The 24,169-nt window shown below is 44.8% G+C and overlaps 1 protein-coding gene across 1 annotated transcript in view; it reads left to right on the top strand.

Annotated features, from left to right (window-relative positions):
* The first annotated feature begins 7,598 nt into the window (after nucleotides 1–7,598).
* Nucleotides 7,599–24,169, top strand: part of olfm3a (olfactomedin 3a) — a 31,898-nt gene continuing 15,327 nt past the window's right edge. The window contains exon 1 of the mRNA XM_069667312.1: nucleotides 7,599–7,784. Within this exon, the coding sequence (XP_069523413.1) occupies nucleotides 7,683–7,784 (102 nt within the window). The 5' untranslated portion in view covers nucleotides 7,599–7,682. The remainder of the gene's footprint in view (nucleotides 7,785–24,169) is intronic.

A 24,169-nucleotide genomic window follows, 5' to 3' on the forward strand; every position in this document is an offset into this window, starting at 1 on the left:
CGTTCTGCATCTGTTCAAGCTCTCGTCATCATGCCTGCACGCACCCTAACCCAAGTCTGCCTCTCTCACTGTTGCCCGTGCCCCCTGCAAACCCCCCTCTGTGTGTGTGTGTGAGTCTTTAATGTCGGACTTTATTGAACACTTTTTCAGTGTCACAGGATATTACCCGGGTGGTTCTTCTTCTCCTGCAGACGGTCCGTCTGTGGTGGAGCATTACTCTCATGCTGCTGTAAGTAAAAGTCAAGAAAGAAATGAAATAATGGAAATATTTTACCAGCGTGACTTTAAGATTTATTGATTTAATATACCTTTTTAATGGACGAATACATTGTTTTATTCTGTGTCACATTTACGAGGTAAGGAGGTATCTTTGGGGATTGTGTCTTCAGTGTTACAGATCCAGCTTTCTGCTCTTTAAGTGTAAAATCTGAAATAATGTTCAGATAAAACTTTGATTTCACTGGAGGAACGATCTCTGCTCCCTCTCTTGCCTTGTGGAGGATTTGTCACAGTAAATTTAAGCTGCTCATTCTGAAGTTCTGGCTGGTGGCTTCCTGGATGATGTTCCTAACTCTGTAATAAGCTTGGACTGTATTTAAAACACTCTGGTGCTTCGTGTGTGTTTCTATATTTACCTTTCTGAATGGAGAATTAGAACAAAGCTACAGCTCCGTCTGATTCATTCAGAGAGATCCCTCTGACTCTCAGCTGTCAGGCTGTTATTATTAATCATTCAGACTCAAACCTGTGGAGAGTAACGCACTGCAATACATAATATCTGAGCTAATGTGGATCCATCCGCTGCAATATCACAGCTCAGCTGCTCCTCCGTCCAGCATGTGGGGAGTCAGGCGGAGCGGAAAGACCCGTAAAGTCTGCGTGGGGGGTCGCAGTTCTCTGCAGGAAACACCGTCCGTGAGGAGAGCAACAGCAGGCGGAGCGTAATCCACCGTGATGACATCGGGGTTTCCATCAGCGTCATCTGACGATGATTCAGCTTCTTATTCATCTCTATAAACAGATGTTTGCATGCTAACAGCTAACAGCTAACAATCTGTTCTAGATCTAAAACTCAACTTGAGATAAATTCCCTGACGCCGCATCACGAAAGCTGTTCAGCGTTCAGATTTCCCGACCTCCTTGAATGCATCATAAATGATGGCGACGCCCTCCACTCAACAAGCTGCTCATGTTAAAATAGTTAGTTAAAGGTTGGTTATAATAATAATGGTTTATCGCTAACCGCCGGCTCCACGCCCCGGCATGTTCACAGGTGTCCCCAGAGGCTGTATCGTCGGACATTCACCACCTGATGTTAAATCTATGTTTGAGTGGACCCGAGGACCAAACTGGCTCTCGGTCTCATGTCTGAAGTCCTGCTGGTTTCACTCAACCTGAAGTTTCTATAACCACGTGGACTTATTCACAGCTGTAGATGTTCTCCATCTCAGTGTCGACCATTTCATTTCTCCTGGACAGTTCTAGATGATGCAGTCGAAGCCCTCCCCCTCACTGTGCAAATGTTTAGCATTGTCTTCATTGGATTTGTTAAACTGTCGATTTCTCTCTGCAAACGAAGGAAATCTAAATGTTTTTGAAGTTTGAAAGATTTTAAAATGTAAAATAATATTTAACATCTAACATCGTCGCCGCCACTTATCCTGTTCAGGGTCGTGGGAGAGGCTGCAGCCTATCCCAGCTGGAACCGGGCGAGAGGTGGTTACACCTGGACAGGTCACCTGTCAATCACAGGGCTGACACATATAGGGTTCTTTCCACTAACATGTGTCCTTGTGTCCCTCACTCGCTTCTGAAGTCCTCCCAGTGAGATACTGATAGACCGACGGGAGGACGGAGGAGGCGAATCTGCCAAATGAGAATCACCTTGGTGAAAAGCGTCACTCATATCTAACATGGCATCAGCATGCTGCCGATATACATGAGTAACATGCATATAAAATATAAGTCTGAATGTCTCATCTTAATCTGGACAACCTCAGTGTTACCTCTGTGTTACTGAGGTTGGTTTGAATAGAATGCTGCAGACAAATCCTTCACACGTAGTGTGTGCTTCTTCTAGTTTATATAAGTTAAAGGATAACTTCCTAGACCCTATTTTCCCACGTGTTTGTGTGTAAGTGACGATTGACTAGAAGGAGAGAGGAGTGAGAGGAGACGAAGACGAAGAGGGAGAAGTGCCGTTTGTTGTGTTGGAGTACAGAAAGCGTTGCTCAGTGCTTTCTAAAAGATCGTCACGGCTGAAGATCCTCTCTCCCTCTTTGTCTTCTCTCACTCCTTTCTCCTTCTTCCTGCAACAACTACGGTCTCGCGCAAGATTTCAGCGCAAGACTTCTCTGTGAGCGAGACTTGGTTACGGACAACAACAGAGAGCATAAGGTAAAGTAGCATGGCCGCCACAGTGTTGTCAGACACTTATAACGATCTGAGCCTGTCAGGAGCAGAAACAAGCCCTTCTAGTGGCTGTATATTGGTGGCTGCTGGCCGGTGCTCCCTCCCTGAATACTGGATCCATTTCAATGATTGTTGTCTCCACTCGTCACTTACACACAAACACATGGGGAAATAGGGTCTAGGTTGAAAAATCCCGAAGTTATCCTTTAAGTATATGCCACCTGTGTAGAACCTGCCTTTAAACAAGCGGCTAACACATCGTAGGTTTCACAGAGAGTCTCACAGAGTCACAGGAGGGCCTGATGCTTCTGCAGTTTTACGACAGAACAGATCGTCGGTGTGTTTCTGTTTAAACTCCACAGGCCGTCCTGCAGACGTAGCTTCTCCGTCACCGCTGCGTGCTGCGTGCTGCGTGCTGCGTGCTGCGTGCTGCATGCTGCATGCTGCGAGTCTGCATGTGAAGATGAGATTACTGCTCAGGCTTCCACCCAGCTCTGTGTTCTTAAGCAGAACAACTCAAGAGATGGCTATACAATGTGTCCTTCGTGCTAAGCTAATGCTACAAGGAGAACTACACTACTGACCAAAGGCAAGACAACACTGTGGTCAGACCCCGTGTTTACCAAGACTCTGATTGAGCAGCTCATGACACGTTTGTGCTCCCCAGAGTGCTCATTAGACGACCTGTGGGAGAAGGCAAGCAGAAGAGCACACACACACACACACACACACACACACTCAAACACCCTCAGTGATGCATTAACCTTTAACCACCAGCTCTCGTCTGACAATCTCGTAAGTGCACAGACACACGTGCAAACTTTTCAACATGTGTGTGCAGGATTTAATGCTGTGTGTACACACTGACTTACATATAACCTCACAGACAAGGACTCACCTGAGCTCTGTCATATCACACCTGCAGTCTTTGATGAGTCCAAAAGAGTCGCTGCCTTCAAGGACTCCAGAGAAGAGGAAGATGAAAAGAGCTGCGATAAGAACAAATGGCACCGTCCGATAAACGGCCTCAAATGGTGAGGTGAGTAATGCAGAGGCAATATGTTTGACCAGAGCACGACACATGACACACAGCAGATCATGTGACTGAATATAGAGCACGCCTGGTCTCCTGCAGAAGGTCTGAACCAGCTCTGTTTATTAACCCTGCTCCATGAGCGTTTGATTAGGTGTGTAAATTATCCTCCTTTGAATCATGTAACCCAAAAACCAAGTGACCATGCGCCTGTTTCCCTCAGTGTCAGTGTTTCCTCTCTGGCTGACGGCCGCTGTAGATCTCGTCGCTAAGCGGAGCCTAAAGTGGTGCGTTGAAAAGCAGTTTCATTCCCTGTTGCTTTAAACTATGACAGCAGAGTTTTTGTGCTGTGGAGGGAACACTGTGCTGCAGTCTGAACACAGCAGGCCTCCAAAAACAGCAGACTGCGCAAAACAAAAATATGAGACAAACTGTCTCTCGCCTGAAAGTGCGGGTCAGGGGTAAAACAGGGTGCGAATGAAGGAACTGTACTCCCAGTGTTTCCTCTCTCTCCCTGCATCCTGAGTGTGACAGGATGTGACAGTTCTGCAGAAAGTTTCCCTGAGTTATGAGCTCTCTCAGAGAGCAGTAAATGAAAGCTCAGTAACCACTTCTCTCTGATATTCCAGCAGCAGCTCTGTTTGTTTGTGAGAGCGTCCGGGTGGAGCCTCGGTGTTACAGGACAGTTCAGCCCTCCTACACTCCTCCAGCCTAAGTAATTTTTACTCCTCTGTTTCCCTCACAGTTCTCCTCTGTCCCCTCACTGTTCTCCTCTGTTCCCTCACTGTTCTCCTCTGTTCCCTCACTGTTCTCCTCTGTCCCCTCACAGTTCTCCTCTGTTCCCTCACTGTTCTCCTCTGTTCCCTCACTGTTCTCCTCTGTTCCCTCACTGTTCTCCTCTGCAGCATCGCCTCCTGAAGCCTCCTGAAAGCTGAACTTTGATTTATAAAGAGTTTTTCTTGAGTAAGGACTCGTTTTAAACGAAAGAAGATCTTTCACACAGTTGGCATCTTGATTCACTGCTCGGTTAGACGATTTATTTAAGATGCAATTATTTTGTTCCGACACAACAAAGACATCTTGTATCAGTGGCTGCCACACGCCTGCCATTATCATTTGACAGCTTACCTGCCTGTGCTAACTCAACGTCTTCCACATGCTAAAGCTAGCAAGCTAGTTGCACAAGAATGACCAACAAACTGTCACTTCAAACTAATCACTACAGCAGCTTGTCAGAGGCTGTGATCTCTGCAGGTACCACTCAGGTGAAGCCAGCACAAGCAGCAGACAAACACTGAGCCAAGTCTCACACGTTCTTATTGTTCTACTCTGGCGGCTCCATCCAACATTTTTTTAACCATCACTTGATGCTTCTGAGCTTCATCCAAAAGCTAACTGGACTTGGTTGAAGTTCTTGAAGATGTTGGAAGACGTTTGGATTAAGCTTAGAATCACCATGACGACTGAGAACCTGCACAGACACATCATTGATCGCCATCTTGATTGATCTCCCACTCACTCTCTCTCTCTCTCTCTCTCTCTCTCTCAATATATCTCTTTCTATCTCTAGATCTATCCTTCTCTCTATATCTCTCTCTCTAGATCTCTATCTCTCTCTTCCTATAGCTCTATCTCTCACTATAGATCTCTATATGTCTGTGTATCTCTTTAGATCTCTAGATCTCTCTCTATCTCTCTCCTCCTCTTTGTTAGAGAGAACGGCATCATGGTGTGTCACAGGTCAGGAACTGATTAAGGGAAAGAGACAAAGAGACTTTGTCTTTAACCTGACACATCCAGAACACCTTAACCTTGAACAGGCAACAATCATTAACAGACCGTCTGCAACATTTTGAACTGTTATGTTTACGGACAGAAATGTATGTGAAGTTTTGGAGGTGTTGCTAAAGAGTTTCTCTTTCACCGTGGAGACTGATGTCCCACGAGGAACCAGGTTAGTCTGATTGTTTGTGTTCAACTGCTTAGGGACTACAGATGGAAATTAGCCAGCTGCTAATCTGTGTTGTTTTAGCAATGTCTCTTTATTTAGGTGAATGTATTCTGTGCCCAATCCCTGATATAAATTAATAAACTGAACTGAAAGTAATGAGGTGGACAAGTTCTTGTGTTCTCAATCAAAGTGTTCTAAGCCAATAGGAACCTGTGGATGACCGTGGTGGCCAACAGATCAACCTTCGTCTGGTTTATTACTTCAATCTGTATGTTCATCGAGTGATTCCTGAGACCTCGTGCAGAGAGGGTCCACTCGAGGACCTACAAGATGGAAATAAGCACCCCAAAGCCACACTGACCTTTCTCTGAGAGCGCTTTGCATTCTCAAAGACGTGTCGCTGAATATCAGGAGCCACAGAGCAGCCTGAGGAGCGACCAGCAGCCTTATAATGAAAAGCTGAGTCAGAGCCTGGGAAACAGACGTACGGAGTCTCAAAGTAAGTTGTAATCTGCTTTAAGAGTCACATCAGTTTGTCTTGTCTGGTTAGGAGAGTCTGAAAACTCATAAAGAGAGAAATGAGACGGTTTAATAGAAGCAGCTGAAGTAGGAGAAGCTTTTAAACACACGAAGAGAGGAGGATGTTCTGTGTTTGAAGGGATTCTTCAGCATGACAGTGGGCGATATTCCCCGGAGCAGAGTGTCACACAGCTGATGACCACATTATAAAGACTTCAGCTGCCTGTAGCTCTCTGCAGCGCGGCTTCTCTGGAGGCAGCGCCGTCACACTCGCTGCTCTGGCATCTCATCTCCCCACCGCTGCTCCGCTGGTGGTTTCATGAATATCTCAGGCATGAGATATTCATGAAACTATATGAAGGTATAAGCACAGATGTGTCAGAGGCGCCAGTCGACCTTGTAAATGAAAACCTCTCAGCTCCGGCTCTGAATGAGAGCCATAAAGAAGCACACCTCCTGATTGCTTCCTTCTCCTGGAGAAAATGTGAGGAGACTCACACACACACACACACACACACCTAGTGTAAACCAAATGTATACATATATAAAACGAGTGATCGGGGGATGAGCTTTTTTACATGAATAACATCTTTTAGTCAGACTCATGCTTCTGCGCTGAAAGAAAAAACCTGCAGTTCCTGAAGTGTCCACTTGAGGCTGTCTCCTAAAGTGAGTCAGTCCCCATAGAGCCCCATGTTAAAATGATCTTTACAAGTTGTAAGGCTTAAAATGATGCATAATTAGGGGCGTGGCCCCTTTGATTGACAGTTGAGAGCGGCTAGCTTTCTGCTAGATGTCACATCAGCTAATTGAACTCACTAAACTTGACCTCTTGGCCATCCGTCCTCTCGTCCAAATATGGTCACTACGTGCACCAAAAAACAAGACTGGATGTCCACATGAGTAAACTTAGTAAACTCCCCCAGAGCTACATGCCCTTATTTTATACAATATCTGCACATTATTTACAATATCAACATTTGCATGACCGTAATGTAAGAGCCTGTCAGCATAGAGACTCTCCTGGCATCAGTGCGTCAACGTTTTTACTGCACAGAGACTGAAGCACGCACATTAGCTGTTTGGGGAATGATTAATACTATCAGGTAATAATAATAATAATAATAATAATAATAATATAATATAATATCATGACCTTGAAGGTAAGTGCTATTTTTTAAAGGTGAGCTTGAGCACAAATCCTCTAGGTCACAGTCAGCAGCGTGCACAGTGTAAGGTGATAATGAATGACCTCTTACAGGTTTGTAAAGAGACACATTTATCATCGTCATGGATACTCTCAGAGAGGGACAAACATCCTTTCTTTTCATAAATATTACACATTTATTGGTTCCTCTTTTTCATTTCTTGCTGAACCTTGAGGGCACAGTGTTGGTAATAAATGTGCACAATAAAATGAAAAGCATTTTTTCTTTGTCACCTTTCAGGACAGCCGGACCGAGCCTGAAGGTGAACATGAAGGTCATATAACCCTGATAACCTGACAGCGTCACGTTATTAACCAGGTAGATGGTGTAGATATTTGCGATGTGATGTCACGTCCTTGTTGCGCCTCCCCTGCAGTCTGCTGCTCCTCGGATATTTGAATATTTCCTCCTCACACAAAACTTTTTCCTCGCCCTGCCTGCAGTCTGAGCGCGCGGCGTGGTGGGTGTGATGCCGGTGAGCGTGAGGTCGCTGTACCGCGGTCGGTGCGCTCTGTGTGCGGGAGAAACGCGGTGAGGTGAACCCCGGCACCGGAGATCTATGTTTCAGGACTGCACCCCGGAGCCCGTCAGCATGCGGGTCCTGCTGAGCGTTCTGTACCCCGTCCTCTCCCTCACCGTCTTCGGATTATACCCCTCCATGGTGAGTCCGTGAATTATTAACATTATTCTCTCATCGCTCTCTGTCACTTGTTTCATATCAGAGTGTTGCTTTAGTTATTACTCTCTATTAAAGAGTAACCGCCGCCCCGATACGAGCCTGTTTCCTCTTATGAGGGCTGCCACGCCAAACTTCACTCAAAACTCCGTCAATTTAATGTCGCCTTGTTTAGCAGAAACAATATGAAGCTGACTGAAAAAGATTTAAGGAGCTTCAAAAACCCAGAGGAAGAACGAGACTTCGGTGTAGGTTAAATGCACCGAATTGCAAGTTATTTACATTATAATGATTTATAACTAATGATCAATATGCCTGCAGCCCGAACATGTAAATGTAGCACGATATAAATACAAGTTGGTGAAAATGTCGTTTTTTTAATTCTTCTCTCGGATTTCTGTTTTATGACAAATGTTTTTTTTGTTCTGATAAGAAAGAAAAAATGAGACTATTTTTTGACGCATTAAACCAAACTTCAAAGACAAAATGAAGAAAAGCAGAACATGAAACATCCCTTTAAAGTATCACCTGACTGTCTCGGCTGAAACACAGCCACCACCTTTATTACCCTCCCTTCTCACCCACTTGTGGATCGTGTTCTGTTGGTAAGCTGAGTGTTATAATGTGATTGTGAGAGGCAGCATCAGCAGCTTAGGTTATTGATTGTTTTGGGTCTATTAAGTAGTGACACTTCATTCTTCTGTTTGTGCTTGTTTACCTCAGCAGGTTCATTGTTATGTTCTGTCAGAGACGTAACCCCCCCCACCCCTCACATGACGGTCTCCCTCTGTCTTAATTTAATGCTCTCTGTTCCTGCTGCTGTGTCTCCGTGCTTCTTCACCTCAGGCATATCTGAGGAAATTGCCTGAGCAGTGATTTGTAGTTTTTGGCTAAAGGAGAGATGAAGTAACCGTGACTGAAGCTGACACCTACAGCTCTCAGTCCCTTTATGATTAATGGAGGAATCAATGTGTGGCTCAGGGTCCTCTGGTGGTGACGGTGTGGAGCTGTCCACTCTGTGGTGCTGAAACTTCCTGCATTCTCTCTGGCTCTGCAGTGAACCTTTTCCATTGTTTCATTTGCACTTCACTAAACCTTTCTGAGCAAAATAATCAAGAGTCCACTCAGTGGAAGATTGTGCTTCCCATCAGGGTGAGGTCCTTGTGCATCGACGATGAAGTGATTAATCGATTCAAAGAGAGAAAACGAACCAGTGAAAGTCGTTCATCAGTTCTTCCTTTATGTCGTTTATCAAGCAGGACGTGTCGATGAGTTCCTCCTGTTTGATTTCACTTTTCCTCTGTGGCTGCTGAGGCAGAAACAGAAAAGCAATTTAAAGGCTTCTATTTGTTATTTTTAAATTCTCACCAGTGAAAAAGGAGCTGATCATTTAACCAGCCATGAAAAGAATCATCTCGGCTGCATCAGTCGTCTGCAGGTTTCATTGCTGCGTTAACAGAGAGCTCTGATATCAACTCTCTTTACATTTTGAATGATGTCTCTGCAGTGTAACTCTGATGGCTATCATTCAGCTGAGTTTCATCTGTTTGCGATAAAATCAGCGTCATTGAGGAGCAGGAGATATAACTGGAGCAGGAGCTGCATGCAGATAGCTAACCCAAAGGCCTCCAGTGTTTGAGAATGATCTGAAAAGTAAACCTTTCGTGGTTTTACGCTAAGCTGGGAATGATTAAGCTGTCAGTAACAGGCTGTCAGACCTTACACATGAAGCTTTGTTCATCAAGTAAAGGTGAGTCATAGCATTTTTATTTTCTCCCCCATAGGTTCAGTTTAGTAACTTTAATTGAACGCAGATCTATTTCGGATAAAGCTGCTTAAGCTGGAGCTGAAGGAATGGATTTCCCCTCTGTAGCGTGGAATTACCCGCTTTGACAGATATTACCTCTGCAGTGTACACAACAGGTCTCAGAGGAGCCTTTGTGAGAAGATGAAATATTTGCATAGTGTAGTTTTCCCTTATGGTCTGTGCCAGCCGGGTAATTACACAGCGGCTGCTAACGGCTCTGTGTTCCTCCCATCATGATCCGGATGATGACTGGAGTCTGTGTTTTATGATTACACATTATATCCTGCACCTGGAGGACGTATCGATCCAGGAGGAAGAGGGACTTAATAGACTTCAGTCTGACGTCACGAGCTGCCACTACTCAACTGTCCACTTTAAACACAGACACATGGGAGCTTTTAGTCGAGCAGCTAATGGCAAATGGCCATTTGGAGATTTTAGGTGGAGTCACATTGATTATGTAAGTTACATTTTACTTTTATCATCATTTTCTATCAGTATATCTCTATTTTATGATCCACTAATGTAAAACAGGCGGCTGTTTTGCAGTCAGTGCTCTACAGTACCTCCAGTATCTCCAGAGGAGAATGATATTTCCATCTACATCTGAAATTCAGTTACAGTTACCTAAAGTCATGACTTAACTATTTGAGCAGTGGAGGGGAAATTATGGGATTGTTTTCTGTACATATTTTGGGGTCTAAATGACAAACAAATGTCAAGCAGTGAAACAGGCTGTAATGGCTGCAACATAATCCTTGATGGGTCAAAGGTCGTCCACTAAAAGTTCTTGTTGTTTCCACTGACAGGCTCAGATTGTTATTCTAAGTGTGTGACAACATGACAGAAAGGATCCCTACAGAGATAGACCTTTTTGTTACAGAGGAAGATGATTGTTTTAACCACACACAGACGTTACATCGCTCTCTGCAGACACACCAGACTCCATTCATAAAAACAGTGATTTACCTTGCAGAACACAGGGGCAGTTGATGGTCTGCAGCTGCTTGGATTGTTTAATTTGTTTGTATTTTTTTGTTACTATGGTGTTTTAAATATTTAGTTCAGAGCCAACACAATGTATGTGTAACACTCAATAAAACAAACAAACTAATCCATCAAGGAATTTGTAGACCAGCTCCTGTCTCCTGTGACATAAATTTACTGTTTTTATGAATGGAGTCTGGTGTGTGTGCAGAGAGCGATGTAACGTCTGTGTGTGGTTAAAACAATCATCTTCCTCTGTAACAAAAAGGTCTATCTCTGTAGGGATCCTTTCTGTCATGTTGTCACACACTTAGAATAACAATCTGAGCCTGTCTGAGCCGTCACAGCCTGTTTCACTGCTGCAGGATGAACACATCTACTGGAGACCTTTTAAAATGTACAAAATAAGGTCCCATCTCTGAAAATATTGTATTATTTGTTTTAATGTTTTAGCTGTTCCAAAACAACCAATTAGTTGAAAGGACATGACTTTTGTCCCGCATGCTGCCCTGTTGTTCTCTGGGTTTTGTCGTTATGTGTTCAGAAAACAGATCTTTCCTTTGATTATCACAGACCTTCCTTCCTCTGTATGTTCTGCTGGATAAACAACAGATGATGTGCATCGGTGCGTTTAATAGAGCCTGATTTACTGTAAATAATGGGGCTGTTTGTGAGCAGTTACTCTGCTGGATGCAGTTTAAACATCGGTGGGATGAGCTGTGTGTAGGCACTCGCCCTCTGTGTTGTGCTGCTGTGTGTAGGTGGCTGCGTGAGTAGGTGGTAGGCAGCACACACACCCACAAGCAGTCACACACACACACACACACACACACACACACACACGCACACACACACGCACACACTCGAGTCTAAGCCACCTGTGATGTAAAAACCATGTTACCAATTAACCGTTTCAGCTTCGGTTTCAGGTTTGATGATGAAGGTTTTGATCTCACATGAAAAATGTGATCACAGCAGCGCATGAGGGAGGAAACGCTCCGTCCTCTCGCTGATACAACCTCCTGTTGATCATTAATCACACTAAACACAGAGAAGCTTCCTTTGAAGGTGTGTGTTGTACACCTGAAGGGCTCGTCTGCCAGCGGCGGATGTTTCCTGCTTGTTAGAATCTGTTTTCAGCTTTCATTAGCGTGTACCTGTGTGAGAGGAACATTTGTCTGGCACAGGTGCTACGTTAGAAGATGAGAGATGCTGCGGACACACACTCACACACACACACACACACAGACACACACACACACACACACTCAGACATTTACAAAAGGAGGTTTCATGTTTCATGTTGCTGTTTCCATCCGAGGCCAAATTAAAGACGACACCTCCTAACTCTGTCAACACAAAGAAAGCAAACAGCGAGCCGGCGGTCTGCCGTCGTTACGGTGATGCTGCATGTTTCATGTCTGAGGCAGGGAGGGGGGGTCAGGGCTGATGGACTGGAAATAAAGAAAGAGGTCCAACGACAATAAACGTGAATCGTTTCTACCAGCAGCAGAGTAAATACATGTGGTTCTGTATGTCTATATTATTGCTAATGCTGCCTGTTTGAAGAGTATTCTGATAATGACTTCAGCCTTAAAGAGGGTGTGTCATGCTGTTTCACATTTTAACACGTATATATATCGTTACAATGTTGGATGTTCAGACTTAAAGTGGGTGAAGTTTCAGATCTGCAGGTGAAAGTATGTTGGAGTAATTAGGCTTTTAAGCTCAGTCTGCAGGCTGCCCGTTGTGACGTCACAAACTGCAGCCTCAGCAGGCCAATCAGAAGGAAGTGGGCTTGTAGGGGCGGGGTTTCTTAAAGGGACAGAGCTGACTGAGTCATATGAGGGCGTGCACAGAGCAGCAGTGTGAGAAACACGAGGAGTTTTTTAAACTGTAAAAGATGCTAAACTACTCCACAGGTATCACTGAGTAAAATATGAAGCTTGAAATTAGCATAATACCTCCCTTTAAAAAACAGAGGGTTTATTACTTAAACTTTATAATGTAGTTCATCCACATGCTCTGATGTTAACTCACATTTTAAGGCTGCACTCTTATCTCAATGTAAAAAACAATCCAGCTTCACGTAGGCTGCAGAGCCGAGCTGTCGCTAACATCAGCTAAACTTGAGCTCAGCTGGTTTTTAGATTCCTTCAGTCTTTGTGCTTCACAAGGTTTTTAACAGGAGCTGAATAATCTGCTGAGGTCTCCTCTTTAAACTGATGGTGGAACCCATTAGCTATCATGTACCGATGATTTAGAATCTGGAGGACGGCTTCAGGTGCAGCCAGCAATTGATTCCTGTTCCATGTGATGCTCATTGTTTACATGGAGTTAGAGTTGAGGGACGAGATTACACTCATGCATGTTTATAGAGATTCATTAAAGGCTTCCTGAGATGACAGCTGAAGGTTCCTACATTGCATTACAGCCAATAAGTTCTTCCTGTATTGTTCTCCTTACAGACTGTTCTCCATCATCTGCAGAATCTTGTCCTTCATCTACACTGTCTGCATTCATAAGCAGTTATGTGCTTATAGAGATTTAAAACAAACAAATCTGATAATAACCAACTAAAGCACAAACTGAAGCAGCTTCATGTTGAGTATCAGCGTCTCTCTGATGCTCTGTAGCAGACACATGATGCGAGCGGGCTGCTAGCTGAGCCGCCACTGACGTCCATGCAACCGAAGTTATGTCTTTTGGAGGACAACAGGAGATGACTTTCACCGTATCATTCGTGCCTCTCGGTTGCACTAAAAGTTTCTCTTTAACAGAGGACGTCCACGTCAACAGCAGCTCAAACGATGCTTTGTAGTGGGGAGTGGGGGTCTAGTCCGGTGTGTGCTTCACGTGCACCCTTACGGCTGCAGTCCCTGTTTCTGCTGTGTGAAAAGGTGACTCCCTCACAGAGATCTGTTGATCGCCCAGCTCTTGTTGGTTTTGTTCGTCAGGCTTCTTAATCGATGTGTTAACTTATAATAAGACGTCTTCCACTGACGAAGACAGATAATCACCACTTACCTCTGAACAGCTCTTTGTGTTTTTGCTGTTTGAACAGTTTCTAACTTCTCGTGAAAAACATTCAGTCTGAATCAGCCAAACAACATGAATATGTATAATTATCTGTTCTGTCATATAATGACTCTTTAAAGTGACTTTCTCTGTTTAAAGCTCTTTTCTCTCCTGTGGGTGAAAGCATCTGAATTAATAATAGTCTAAGAGTAATTACAGGAGTTGAGACATGATGTTGAAACTAGCGGGGGCAGAGTTACCGCCCCTCCCCCTGCTCCCCTCATGATTCCTCTAATTACAGCCCGAGCAGCCTCGTATCAGACACGTATCACTGCATGAGAGCTGAAAGGAGGACTCGAGAGGAGTGGGAGACATTTGTGGTCTCGATAAATTTATACTGTACTCAATCAACCAGGGAGATGATTATGGGCCGTGCTTGTTAATTTCTCACCAGTGAAGATAAAATGAAATGTGACTTATAAAGCGGCTTCACACAGAGAGGGTGAGTTAGACTGACGCTGAAGAACCAGAGCAGAGTTTGATTTGATTTGAGTCAGATTAAAGTATGCCACAAACTTTTATTTGTTTCTGCTTAACTGTAAAGTAAGTTAATGCTCATTTTATAAGCATGAAGATGTAAAACCAGACAGTTGTTTCGTTCTAACGTATCGCTGTTTGCTCACGTAGTTGAGAAATGAAACAGTTTGATTTCATTTTAGGAATCACGCAAGATTTCCAGCATTTCAAAACATTTTTTTAACATATTTTGGTCTCTTAATTATTTTGTTACAGAGGAAGATGATTTTTTGAAACCACAAACAGACGTTACATCGCTCTCTGCAAACACACCAGACTCCATTCATAAAAACACTGATTTTACATAACAGAAGAGGAGAGGACTAGTAGGGCTTAACTAACAAATTAACTATTATCAAGTTAGCAAGTATTAAACATACAGATGGATACGTCTGTGCACATGCACGTTCTAAGCAGCAGTACCGAACATAAACTGTCAGCAAAGGAAAGAAGAAACACTTTCTTTGTTGGGAACAACAAATAGACTTATTTAAAGAATATAGATAAATCCTACGTGACGACAGTTGGTGTCGGTCACGCTCCGCATTTGGCTCCAATACGCCACTAAAATACAACAGAAGAAAGTGACCAGCCAAGTCTATAGCTAATGTAGCTACCTTCGGCGTGCTAGTCGCCAGCCTCGGAAGCTAATGCCCAGCCTTGCTAGTAGCCGACCCAGTGGGTTGCTAGCTTCAGTGGGCTAGTTACCAGCCTCGGAAGCTAATGACCAGCCTTGCCAGTAGCTGATCCAGTGGGTTGCTATGTCAGACGCATGACTTGCCGCCCTGGTCGAATGAAAAGGCGGCTTCTCATTCACCACTGCCGGCCTCTCAGTTACCTGCGCTGGCTTATCATTGGCCAGATCAGAAGCTGGCTTCGGCAAAGATGTAGCCTCCTTAGGCCTCTCAATAGTCTTAATTTTGTCCTTTATCCTGCGCTGTAGTTTCACTGCTGCAGGCTAAAGCAATCTAGTTCTAAACTTATTGTCTGCTAGCATCCAGGACGGGCTCCGGCACGTCTCATGTGTAGTACTGTGTTTGACATAAACGGAGCTTTGTTCAGTATAACTTTTAACCCCAGAAACTAACAATATATATTTGATGGTATGCTGCCGTGCTTTGTGAGTTAATGAGCTGATTAACAATTCCCTACACGTCTACTCTTTTCTTTGGATTAGGAAGGCTAACAGGACACCACCCTCCGCACTGTTTAAATGTCAAGTGTCACTCTGCAACAGATCCATGCACACCGCTTCAAATGCTCAGCTATGATTGGACAGTCACTGTTTGGGGGCGGGGTTTGGATAGGTGTCAGTTAGAGATTTCCAGTTCATGTGCTGTTTGATACAAATCAGTCTATAATGCTTACTGTTAACATCAAGCATTTCTTTCTTTCTTTCTCGACCACATTCTTCATCAACAGTCGCCTCAGGAAACATGAGAGAGTCAGAACAGGTCATTCAGCCACCCTCTGTGTCTTCGCAGCACATGATGCACATGATGCACACGATGCACATGATGCACATTCACCCTGCTTGTATTTGAAGCCAAAACAATCAGAAACAGTCTCTGGAAGTTGCTGAACGGCGTCTAACAAACAGGAAATCTGACGCAGAAGGATGTTCAAGGAAAGTAGTTACAGAAAATAAATTGCAGAATGAACTTCAAAGAAGCTGCTTGAACACACCGAACATATTAATGTGGTGTTGTGAGGGGAAGTTTAAAGCAGTTAGTTTTACAGTAGTACGTGTTAAATTGCAGTTATTGCCCCTCTGATTCCAAACCTCTGAACACATTCATCCTGAAGTTCTGCATAATCTCATTTTCTGCTTCTACATCAGAAAGAGCCTGAAGTAAAGAGTCATCATCACCGCACACTGACACCACTACAGAGTGTAATTAGAGGAGAACTCAAAGGTCGCTGAGAGCAAGAAATAATCAGGTGAACTTAGTCGCAGCGCTCTGTGACATTAATATGGCAGGAATGTCCTTTTCCAACAGTGGGAAGCTGAACAATGCTAATGAGCGTGCTCAAACCGCTGAGGCTGAGAGGCTGCAAAGACGTGTGCAGACTGACGACACAGAACTCATGTGGGCATCAATTAAAGAAAGATCTTCTCCTCTGGGACCACCAACACAATAAGTGTGGCATGATGTGATAAGATTCGTGGTTCATGGTACGGTCTTTGTGTTTCAGTGTTTCAATGTTTCCGTTTGACACATAAAGCGAGGGCTCGGGCTGTGTTCCTGCCTCTGCATTATGTTTGTGATGTCGTGCAGTATTTAGGCTTCAACGTGTCGACCAAAAGCTGAAAAACTGAATTTTCACATTAGAAAATGTCCTCGCTTGTTCTGAGAAAACACCGGTGCACCTTGTAATCTCTTTGGCTCTTTCTCTTGTTTGTTTCACAGGAGTCACAAATCCTGTTGTCAGCCAGGTTCAGACTTTCATGTGTTTCTTGTTCAGGCGGAGGTTTCTCCAGCTTTTCTTTGGTACCATTTTAAGAGCTGCAGGTTTGTTCTATTTCTGTATTTTACCAGACTCTGTAAATATGTGCGCACTGGTTTGTCTTGTTACCTTCTCATCTGTTTGCATTGCCTGACTTGGTGAAGCCAGAACAACTTCACATCTCCGAAACACGACGGTGAATCCTTTCAACCTAAAGAAGTTTCACTTTAGCTCCTGATCCGAGTGAAATAATGATATCGAGCCACAGACAGTGTAAAAAGATGGCCGACATGACAGCTAGGTCATAAAGCCCGCCTCCTCCATGTTAACAGATGGGACATGAGTCAAACTATAAAATCAAAATACACAGCAAATACATTTTTCTCAAACATGGTTTCTGTCATTATAGTTAGTTCTTATCATGCTGATTTATGTCACAGTGTTTACAAGTTTACTTTTAATTAGTTATTTGATGCTATAAAAAGGGGGTGTGGCCTCATGATTGACAGCTCTGTTGACAAATGGGGCTCCTGCAGCGTTCTGTTCCCGAGTAGCAGAGTAGAGGAGGAACGGCGAGAGGAGACGTAACTAACACTAACACTACAGTCATTGAACTTTCCATCAGCGTGAATATCTGCTTCAGACCGACACGAGAAGCTGTTCTGCTGCAGACTGAGCCCACCTGAGGGCTCCAACACGCCAAGGACACCTGAGGGCTCCAACACGCCAAGGACACCTGAGGGCTCCAACACGCCAAGGACACCTGAGGGCTCCAACACGCCAAGGACACAAGGTAAAGGTGTGTGTCAGGTAGAGGATGGGGCTGGACGTCAATCCTGCGGCTCCACCAGCCGATCTCTACTGCACACACTCTGGATACAGATGGACAGGATGGCAGCGCCCGCTCGGGGGGGTTAAGACTTCACTTTGTACATTGTGAGGAGGTGGAGACGCGTCGGCCATCTTTATATACAGTCAATGTATCAAGCAAGCGACGTCCAAAGTAGACAGCGCCCTCTTTGGTTCAGAAGAAGTGTCATAGTTTATTTTTATCTGATCGTTTTGAATCGTAGGAGGTAGTCAGGAGGTAATATGACATCTCTAATAATAAGTAAAGATTCTGATTACAGTGAATCCTCTGGTAAAACTTCATAAACGTGCAATGCTGAGGTTGATGGTCGATCATACCAGCATAGAACTTCATCATCCTTTTAACTTGGCAGTATTGATTTACCGATTTATTCCAACAAACTTTTGGCGTGGATACTTCTCTACTAACAAGTAATAAAAGTTCAGAGATGGCCGTCACAGCTTGAGACGTGACTTCATCTTCATACAGACTTAAGGACAGTAAGATCACTGTCTCAGCTGCTCAGCATTCTGCTTGTGTCATTCAGCCTGAAGCGTCCACTGGCTTTTCTCCTCGATAATGTCTGATGACTGTTTCATTATCGTCCTCCGTCCTGCTTCTGACTGACGTGTCGTCTTGTTCAGTCAGAAAACTCATTGAAGCAGACGGAGAGAGGCAGCAGAGGGTGTGAACCAGATAATTCTGCAGCTCATTCAGACAGTGTGGAGGGCAGAACGAGCCGAGCTGCTGCAGAATTATCTATTCAATCTGCTCCTCGCCGGGGTCAAAAGAGGCAAGGAGGTGGCACGCCTAGAGGAAATTAATCTCCCTGCACGCCTTTCATGGCAGTCACACCTGAGGGAAAAGACGGCTCTGTCTTCTGCTCTGTCTTTTCAGCCTCTCTCTGTCCCTCCATCGTCTGCAGCATCTCTTTGTCAGGACCTCACAGAGCCTGTTTTTACCTGATTTTCTGTCTCTGCTGTGTTCAGGGGCGTCACCATCCGTCATGTCCGTCTCTAATGTCGGCATCAGCTCAGCTGCACATGCGAGTTCATCGTCCCCACCATTAGAGCTACAATGTTAACTGGTTTAAGCCGTATGATCATCAGTTACAGTCCTGACATGCCTGTAATCCTCTGCTGGCTCTTTGTTTGGACAGGTTGATCGATGGGTGGACAGATAGCATCTGTTTAGCTCTGTGTGTGCTGGCAGGCAGGACGGCAGCGGCGCTGAGATATGAGGTTCAGCTTTATCAGCGTCAGCGGCGCCTCCATTTGCTTCTACATTTATTTACAGGGATTCTTCTCACTTTTGTTATCGCACAATGACAATTTCAAACTGCAAACACGAGTTTAAAAACAAATTCCTCCAGCGTGTCTCATAAGTTTATGTATCAGAGGAAAAGTGGGACACCTGTTCTATAAAAATGAGTCTCTATAAAGTTTATGTTTTTTGTGCATTATGAAAGTTTCCTGTTTTATACTGAACAAATACAGACATGTTTCTTTCATTTATCTTAGTCATTCACTTTAGAGAGATCATCTAAGTGAGACATGTGACAATGAAGAAGCCTGTGGTAACTGCGCACAGTGTAGTATGTGCTGTAACTGCTTTTTATTATAGCGCAGAGATGTGGACTAGAGACTTGGACTCGAGTCGACTCGAGTCACTGTTTTGATAACTTGCGACTTGACTTGAGGCATGATGACTCCGATGACTTGTGTGTGTTCATAAGTTTGAATGTTTCTGTCTATCAAGTATGTACGCAGCACAAACTGGGAGTCATGATTGGACGACTCAAAAAGCTCCCTGGTATGTGATTGTCATGATTGGATGACTGGCTGTCAGTCAAACTGCTCGCTATGGCAACACGCAACATCAAAGCCCCCAGAGAGAATCCTCATCAGTCGAACGCGTTACTACTCAACACGCTCTCGGAGCAGACCATCATCACGGCTGCGTCTGTGCCAAGATAACACAGATACAATTCACTGTCATAGATTGTGAATAGGTTATATAAACTGGCCAATAATATCATTATTAGACAGGCTGCTGACACCTTGTGTTTCCTCTTTATAAAGACCAGATACTACAGGTAAGAGTGCTGGATGTTGGGTGGAAAAAAAGACTTGAGACTTGAGCAAAGATGACTTGGTCACAACACAGCATGTTAAATGTAAATGGACTGCACCTATAGAACGCTTCCCTAGTCTCGTGACCACTCAAAGCACTTTTTACACTACATGATACTATGCTGTCACTTTGCAATCCAAATTCGATGTATCGTTGGAACCTGGTGAAATGTGAACAGTTCAAACTGTAACAATGGAGCACAGCAGAAACGCTGCCCACAAACAAATGAGTGATCTGCTGTGCAGATTCCCAGAATGCATCACGTTTAAAGCAGCGTGCCTTGTGTTCCAGCTGTAGCTAGCTTCTCCCGTAACTTTAATACGCCAGCAGCACCTAACCTGTACGTTAGCTCTGTTGTTTACAGCCACAGATCACTCTGCTCTTCTGCTGATCTGCTCACCGACACTTCACGTAACTCGTACACACACGCTTCCGCACTCTCTCACTCTCTCACTCTCTCTCTCTCTCACTCTCACACACTGAGCTTGTCTCAAACCAGAGCTACGCTTCTAGTGTAAGACTGTGCTACAGAACCGATCAGCAGGTGGCGCTAAATCATAAAACAAACAAATCTTTTGTTTCACACTGACTGAACAAAACATAATGTAATGAAATAACTGACTTATCTTTACTGCTCAAACCAAAATAAACCGCAGCAGCCACCAGAAACTAGTGTGACAGTAACAAAGGGAATGATCTTAATGTGAACCAGAATCTCAAATGAATAAACAGACTAATCCGCCCAGTTCCCCAAACAAACACTGGTCTAGTGCCTCATTAAAAGACAACATTAATTAATGGAAGTTAATCCCAGTTAACTATCAGTTAACGTCAGGGCGGGAGACACTGAGGGAACAGACGGCAGAAGAAACGAGGAAGACTGGTTAAGACTGTATGACTGCCGCAGGTGGGCGGTCTGGAGGCGTTGCCCAGGGGATTTAATTGATAGATGACAGAAAAAGACGAAACAAACACACTGGAACCTGAGGATCATAACGACTGTTTACTTCATTTTCATGTCATCTGGCACCTGAGCTGCTCCTGATGTGGCTGCAGGGGAGGGAGGGGGCAGTGGACCTCAGACGTCTGTATGATTCCCACTGGTCAAAAAACCCACTAACACCCGCTAACACCTGGCTTCTTTGCTCAGTGGGAAAGGCTACAATCGGCATTCAGACCCAGGTCAAATCTCCGCCCCCTTTCCGGCGCGATGCTATGCTCCGTCGGTAACTTCTGCGACTCCTCGTCATCTCAGCTACAAACTCCGCCCGTCTCCGTCGGAGCAGCGCTTGAACATCGTTCTAAATTGGTCTGTGCTGAGTTTGGTACACAGACTGATGAGTTATAGATACAATAAAGACCTAACCACCGTAACATCTTCACTGGTTACTAACCCTGTCTCCGGCGCGTTTGTGACGTCAGACGGTGACGCAGCAGAAAAGAGACCGACAGGAGGATACTTCACTGGCAATGGGAAAAGAGACAATCAGCATCTGTAAGCGGGTCTTCCAGGGTCTGAAAAACCTGCATTAACGTGCTAATTTCAGTGGGTAAAGGGGGTATGTGTAAATCCACCAGACTAAACATATTTCCACCTTTCACAGGGAACTCTCGGGAGCAGAGTTTGCACATTGCCACGTCTAAATTGTCTGGCTCATTTCATGTGTATCCCCTCACACCTTCATTCTCCTGCTGTGACTGCGAGGACACAGCGCCATGATACCCTAAATTTAAACAGTAATAATGTCCACTTAGAATCATTTGCATCGTCTCTGTAGCCCCAGCTGATGCTGTGCAGAGTTTGTGTCCTCTCTCAGTATTTATCAGGACTGTATTTATAACTGAGTGATTTCTGCCTCTGCAGCTGACACTCTTTTAATTTTTAGATCCACTTTCTCCCCCCTGGTGTCCCCCTGAGAGCTCCTCACACTGCCACACTCAAACTGCAGCTCAGAAACAGAATCAGTCGTGAAGAGACGGGCAGAAGAAATTAGATCAACAGACCTCAGTTATTCTCTGCAGGGAGGAGATTCGTTTACAGAGCACACACTCACATTCAGAACGAGGACTCACTGTGAGTCACTGCAGAGGAATCTTTCTGGAGTCAAACCAAGAGCAGCAACATGTATTTAAACTACATTATAAGTGCTGTGATTTAACCAGAATGTTCTAAATGTGTAAATCATCTTATGTTTGTGAACATTTGCAGCACTGACAGAAAACGATTGAGAGGTCGAGACCAAACAAGCTTCTTCTAATTGAAACTGCAGACCTGATATTCGTCCGTGTTTTCAGGAGCATCATTTTCCCTCGGACACAGAGTGGGAACAGGAAGTGACTCAGATCACATGACAGCTGCTAACTCTCCCCGACATCCTCTACTGACTCGATCTTAACCACATTAACCTTTTCATTCGCTCTCACTGCTTCATCAGCCCCCTGCATCTTCTCTCAATCACACAAAGGTTGATGAGGACAAAGTTAATGATCAGAGTGTTTCAGACAAAGTGAAGCATGTTGGCAGAATAACAAACAGAACATGGATTCGATCACGTTCATCAGGCAGGAAACCTGTCATTAATGATATGCTCCGTAGCTGCTCCATGTCTCTGGAAGTTTGTCCTAATCCAGGACTGTGATGGTCAGTTATTCATTTGTTCAACGTGCCAGCTGGGAGCAAACACGGTGCTATCTATTGGCTTACAAACAGTCTTTCACATTTAAATCTAAAAAACACTACATACATACATGCATCTACTCTGGCTTCCTCCCACAGTCCAAAGACATGCTCGTTAGGTTCATAGGTGACTCTAAATTACCTCTAATAGATCAAATAAAAGTATAAACAGCAATGTGTATAATACCAAATATGTACAACAGGTGCGATTAAAAACTGTACAGGTGATATTAGTGAGTGCAAAGAGCTTACAGCATCAAGTTAAAATATAAAGTCCAGTGTGCGTGAATGTAACACATAGAGTCTGAATTAGAGTCTATTAAACATTCGTGTATGTTGAGTGACTGAGGGGCTGGATGAGAGTCCATGTCACGTGGGGGGGTGGGTGGGGTGGGGGCCTTGCTGACAAGGCTGGCAGCAGAGGGGAAGAAACTGTTCCTGTGTCGGGAGGTTTTGGTCCTGATGGAGCGCAGCCTCTTGCCGGAGGGGGGGGTCTCAAAGAGACTGTGACCGGGGTGAGAGGGGTCGGCCTTACCTGCACGCCTGAGGGTCCTGGAGGTGTACAGGTCCTGGAGAGATGGCAGATTGCAGCCGATCACCCTCTCTGCAGAGCGGATGATACGCTGCAGCCTGCCCTTGTCCCTGGCAGTAGCAGCAGCGTACCAGACGGTGATGGAGCAGGTGAGAATGGACTCAGTGATGGCGGTGTAGAAGTGCACCATCATTGTCTTTAGCAGGTTGAACTTCTTCAGCTGCCGCAGGAAGTACATCCTCTGCTGTCCCTTTCTGATGAGGGAGCCGATGTTCAGCTCCCACCTGAGGTCCTGGCTGATGATGGTCCCCAGGAAGTGGAAAGACTCCACAGTTGAAATAGTGGAGTCGCTGATGGGGGCGGGTGTGGCTGCTGTCTTTCTAAAGTCCACAACCATCTCCACTGTCTTCAGAGCATTAAGCTCCAGGTTGTTGTCACCACACCAGGTCACCAGCTGGTCAGTCTCCCACCTGTAGGCAGACTCGTCCCCACCAGAGATGAGTCCAATGAGGGTGGTGTCGTCCGCAAGCTTCAGGAGCTTGCGGCTGATGACTGGAGGTGCAGCTGTTGGTGTACAGGGAGAACAGCAGAGGGGAAAGAACGCAGCCTTGAGGGGAGCCGGTGCTGAAGGTCCTGGAGTCAGAGACGTGTTTCCCCAGCTTCACGTGCTGGGATGGGACAGGTGTGATGGGACAGGTGTGATGGGACAGGTTTGAGACGTTTATGTGTGCGGCCTAACAGCAAATAGCAGCTGCTGTTGGTGTGTATGATGCATCCCACTAGACAAAGTTGTTGTGTTCGGCTACATGTCGTCATTAAATAATCCCATGGCGGTAAAATGAGAGTCATTGGGATTCATCATCTATGGGCTGTACATGTCTCATGGCCCTCCATCCAAACATTGTGGAGATATTTTTCTGTGGATCAAACCTCTGAAAGAACAGACTCACTGAGCTGCTAACGATGCTATCAAAGCTTCCTCCCAATGTGAATACAAGCAGCCTCAGCAGAGGCAGCTTTACAGCAGAACACGGGCCAGTAAAGGCTCATACAGCCACTTCAGAAATATAGGTTTTAAAATCACCTCATAAAAAATCTTCCTTTCTGGAGTATTCGGGAAAGTCGAGCACTTACTGTAAACTAGCGCTGCAATAAACAACAGACACATAAGACTGAACAATAAACTGTATATTAATGCCTGTAACTGAGCACTCTGTGTCCTATAATGTTAATAACCTCCATCCTTCCCCTGCTTCTTCTCTGCTGGCCCGATGACAGATACACTCATATCACACACTCCTGTTAATGTCACTGCTGCTTCACTGAGGCGTGGAAACTTTGA

The sequence above is a fragment of the Semicossyphus pulcher genome, unplaced genomic scaffold, assembly GCF_022749685.1.
Source record: "Semicossyphus pulcher isolate SPU_LCO1_2020_fin unplaced genomic scaffold, fSemPul1.0.p SCAF_18, whole genome shotgun sequence".
NCBI classification, from domain to species: Eukaryota; Metazoa; Chordata; class Actinopteri; order Labriformes; family Labridae; genus Semicossyphus; species Semicossyphus pulcher.